General features: G+C 44.7%; 1 protein-coding gene across 2 annotated transcripts; it reads left to right on the top strand.

Moving 5' to 3' along the window:
* The first annotated feature begins 332 nt into the window (after positions 1–332).
* Positions 333–4,211, top strand: LOC135327124 (far upstream element-binding protein 1-like). 2 transcript variants are annotated; one of them, XM_064504705.1, is made up of 5 exons: positions 333–572; positions 1,777–1,867; positions 2,849–2,911; positions 3,755–3,793; positions 4,146–4,210. In XM_064504705.1, the coding sequence occupies exons 1-5, from the start codon at positions 459–461 to the stop codon at positions 4,187–4,189; spliced, it is 351 nt and encodes a 116-aa protein (XP_064360775.1). In that variant the 5' UTR covers positions 333–458; the 3' UTR covers positions 4,190–4,210. The 2 variants fall into 2 exon arrangements, with proteins under 2 accessions (XP_064360775.1, XP_064360776.1); XM_064504706.1 differs by lacking the exon at positions 2,849–2,911 and having other exon boundaries at positions 335–572; positions 4,146–4,211.
* The last annotated feature ends 277 nt before the right edge of the window (positions 4,212–4,488 follow it).

Here is a 4,488-nt window from a genome sequence, read left to right as displayed (position 1 = left end):
GGCCTAGCCCCCCCCCGCACCACCTCCCCCGCTGCGCACGCCCCGCGCAGCACGTGACGCTCCCTAGCCCTATCAGCGGACGCGTCTCAAATCCCGTGCCGCTGTAGAAACTTCGCGAGCCCTCTGCTCCTCTCCCCGCCCCCGCAGAGCTCCCCCCCCGTTCCCCTCGCGCCCCTGAAGGGCGCCCCCAGGAGACTCCGCTCCTCCTCCTCCTCCCCCCCCACCCCAACAACCACGTAGCGGGGCAGGACGAAACGTCGCGAGACTTCCTCGGCTTTCTCCGGTACCCCTATGAAATCTCGCCCCTCCCCGCCGCAGGTCTCGCGAGGCTACGTCGTTTTCCCTCCCCCCTCCCCGAGCACGATGCCGCGCAGGAATGTGAAAGGCTCCCGCCCGCCGCCATTTTCTTTCTTTCTTGGCAGGCAGCGAGCGGGGCAGGAAGCGGTGGCTGAGCGAGCATGGCGGACTATTCCACGGTGCCCCCTCCTGCTTCGGGCGCGCCCGGGGGAGGCGGCGGCGGAGGTGGAGGAGTGAACGATGCCTTTAAAGACGCGCTGCAGAGGGCTAGGCAGGTGCGTGCGTAACGTGGCTCGGCCAAATCAATGGGCGGCCCTGGCCCTGGGGCTGTGGGGCCTGGAGGCAGCTCCTGACCAGGCCGCGCCGCGGGGTGAGTTGGCGGGCCGCGCCCCGGCGGCGCCGGGCACTGGGGAGGCCTGAGGAGGGGGCCGCCCCGCCGGGATGCCTCCGCGGGGGGTGGGGGGACCCCTTTTCCGTCCCCCGCTCCCCCTCCGCGCACGCCGAGGCGCGCTCCGCGCCGCCCGCCTTCCTCAGACGCGGGCTGGCGGGCGGGGAGTGTCTTCCAGGCGGCCCCCGGCTGCCTCCCTGCGCCATCGCCCGCTGCCCGAGCGGCCGCCCGCGGTGCCCCGGCTTGGCCCGAAGGGATCCGCGCCATCGCAGGGCGGCGGGGGCAAGGGGAGAGGCGCGGCCTGGTGCCCGCCGCCGGCCTGCGGGGAGGCACAATCTCGGCCGGCGGCTGGCGGCGTGCCGCCTTATCGGGAGCCCCGCGCCCTGCCGGGCCGCTGCGGCGGCCAAGCGGCGGGAGGGCGGCCCCGTATTGTGCCCCCTGAGGCGCTCTCGGTGCCCGCTAACCTGCCCAGACCGGTTGGGAGGTGCCGCGGCCTGCGGAGCGAAGGTGCCCGGGGTGGCTTTTCGGGGTTTTTGTTGTTGTTGTTTTTGTTCTTTTTTTTTTTTTTTTTTTTAATCTAGAAGTTTTATTTGTGGTTTTGCAGCACGGGCGATGTTCACGTTGTTTTTCAGGCAAAATTTTCTTGTCCGTCTGATAATCGCTGACGCTTTTGGCTATATTGAAAAAAAAAAGTATACTTAGAACTTTTAAGGTTTAAAATAGTTTTATCAGTCAAGCTTTCTGCGGCATATCGCAGGCTTTCTCGAAGTATAGGTAAAATAGGAAAAGGCTCTTCTAGAAAAATAAGTTGCTGCAGTTTGAAGAGCAGATATTTTTCAGGTAGAGGAGGAAAAAAAGTGAGTATGGGAGGAAATCTTTGGTAAAGGATGAGTACAAAAGTCTCCTGAATACGTTGGGGAGAAAAAAGTATCATGGCTGTCTGCAGGACTGTTTCTAGCAGCAACCTTTTCTTTACCTTTTTTGAGTGATATTAATATGCATTATCTCAAACGCTGATATTGTTCAGAAAACCTGGAATGCATAGGGACTGACTGAATGAATTTGTTCTCACAACATCTGCTTATGTTTAGATTGCAGCAAAAATTGGAGGAGATGCTGGCACATCAATGAATTCAAATGACTATGGTTACGGAGGACAAAAAAGACCTCTTGAGGACGGAGGTATGCGTTCATTACTGTTGCATTTATTCTTGTTCAGTATGGCTTGGCCACAGTGCCAGGAAGATTGCAGGTGGTTTTTTGTTTTTGTTTTGTTTTTTCCATAGCACAGCATAAAAACATTTTATTCCCGTTATAGATCTCAACGTGCTTTTTCATTTTCAGTTTAATGGGGAAATTTCTTTTAAACCATTGTGCTGTGTAGGTGTAATCTGAAGTGAATATAAGCCTGTTTTAAAATATTTAAAATAATTTTAATGCAATAAAGAGGAGAAGATATGTTGGGGGTGTGGGCGGATAAATTCATAATTGAGAAACGCTTTTTGTACAGGTATGTCATTGCAGTCCTTTGTTGTATAGGGCTGATTACAGCTTGTAAGTTACAATTAGAGCAGGAAGTGGTGACTTTTTTAAATTGGATTGTTTCATATGCTTTGTTATTGCACAGATTCAAATAAACGTTTTAATGCATTTCATTGTAAAAGCATAGGACTTTAAAAAAAGACAGGAAAGTAAATTTTCTACCTCGTAGACGTTTTTTGCTTGGTCTAATATTTAAGCATATAGCGTGTGTGAACCCTGATAAGATCATACTTAAATCTCTAACTTGTTGCAGCTTTTTGGATTTGCTTTATATTGCAGTAAAGTTTTCTCCTGAAATGTGTGTGTCCTCTTCTGTCAGCTAGTTTGAACTTAACAGGGTTTGATATGTTTAATATACACACAAAATCCTGACTAAATTGTGGAGAGAAATCTGAGCCTGTTGAAATGTTCTCGTAGGTGTCACGTAAGAGCAATGCCTTTTTTTTTTCCTTTAAGAGGATTGAAATTCAGTCTACAGATTGTAACTAAGGCTTTATATCAGGAGTTCTTGTGTCCTGTAATAAAGTTTTTTCTATTAACGGTGAGGTTTTTAATATACAAAAATGAGCTAATGATGCTTCAGATGATATATGTAATGTATTCTTTTTATTTTATGTGTAGATGGCTCTTGGACAAGTCCGAGCAGTACAACACACTGGGAGGGAATGCCCTCTCCTTTTAAAGGCAGGAATTTTTATTTATTACCTGTGTTTAGTATGTAAACATGAAATAAACTAGTGGATCTTTCTGGATTGACACAAATATTTCTTGGAATATGTGTCTGAGTTTTTGCTGCACATAAATTATGGTGATTCATATAACCTTTATTTTGGGGTGGGAAGAAAGCATCTGAAGTATATCTTTTCAGATATAGGTTAATTGTGCCTTTTATTCCTTTATTTGTACAAAAAGGATTTGGATGGTAGTGATGATGTAGTTGCTTTGAATCTGCTTTTTTTTGAAGTTTTATGCTATGAAATGCTTGATATTTGGATAGGGATTTCATATCAATGTTCAGAGTGAGATTGCATTGCTATGTGATATTGTTGAATTTTTAGATGTTTGGTCTAGATTTGTGGTCGTTGTCAGAAAACCTTTTTCTTTAAATTATTGTTATTTTTTGTATGGATTTGATTTTTTTTTTAATTGGTTTTTACTATAGAAGCATCATTAGCTTGAGCAACAAACAGAGATAAACTTTGTTCCTTGTCGTAGTTAAGTTTCAGTGACTGGGTACCTATGAGCAATCTACAGCGTGTTCTGAAAACTGCCTTTTATTAAACCACTTAATAGATATATGGAAGAACCTAACATCTTTTCAGCTATACTAACCAAGTGCTGAGTGTTCGTGAGATTCCTTCTTTTATTCAGATGATCAACTTCCTGAAATTGAGGAAGAAAAAGAAAAAAAAAAAGGAGAAAAAAAAAGGGGGACTAAAATGCACTGGAAAGTTACAGTTCACACTAAAAGGTGTAAACACTTCTTGAATTTCTTGGCAAACATTTAAAAAAATCTTAATTTTACAGATCAACCAGATGCTAAGAAAGTTGCTCCTCAGAATGACTGTAAGTAATTTTTTTATTTTGTTGCCAGTAAACCTAAACAAGTGTAAAACTTTCAGAACAAGAATTTGAAACAGTAATCTGGTAGGTGATATTTGGAGCAGTGAAATCAAAAGAATGACTTGGTTTATCTCTTAGTTTCTTGAAGCAGTTTGAGTCTGCTTGCTAAAATTGACAGAATGTTATGTTAGCAACAGTTGAGAATCCTTTTAACTATGTTTTTATACCATGTGATGACACTTCTTAAAAAGTCAACTTGGACCGAAGTAGATAAAATTAAGTTTATTATTAACCACAGAAAAGACAGTTGTAAATAATACTGTTTGAGTTTAATTTTAATAATATTTGCTTATAGCTTTTGGAAATCAACTACCACCAATGCATCAACAACAGAGGTAAGAGTCTACATCTGTACTACGTGTCATATACCACTTTATAGAGATACAGTGATATGTTGAAATTTAGCTTCACCAGCCACGAGCCAAACACCTAAAATAGATATGATAATATCATGCTGGTTGCATCTTTCTCTTAGCAGCCTGTGCCATACATCAACATTAGTATAAGAAAAATGGGTTGCTCTTACAGAATTTTAGCATAGCTACCGTAACCAAAAGCTAGGAGTAGGCCTCAAGGGAAAGGGTCAACACTATGTTGAATATAGGAAAGAAATGTAGTGGATTAAAAGAATGCAGACT

Source organism: Dromaius novaehollandiae, unplaced genomic scaffold, assembly GCF_036370855.1.
Source record: "Dromaius novaehollandiae isolate bDroNov1 unplaced genomic scaffold, bDroNov1.hap1 HAP1_SCAFFOLD_182, whole genome shotgun sequence".
Taxonomy (NCBI): domain Eukaryota; kingdom Metazoa; phylum Chordata; class Aves; order Casuariiformes; family Dromaiidae; genus Dromaius; species Dromaius novaehollandiae.
This window is presented reverse-complemented; position numbering and strand designations above follow the sequence as displayed.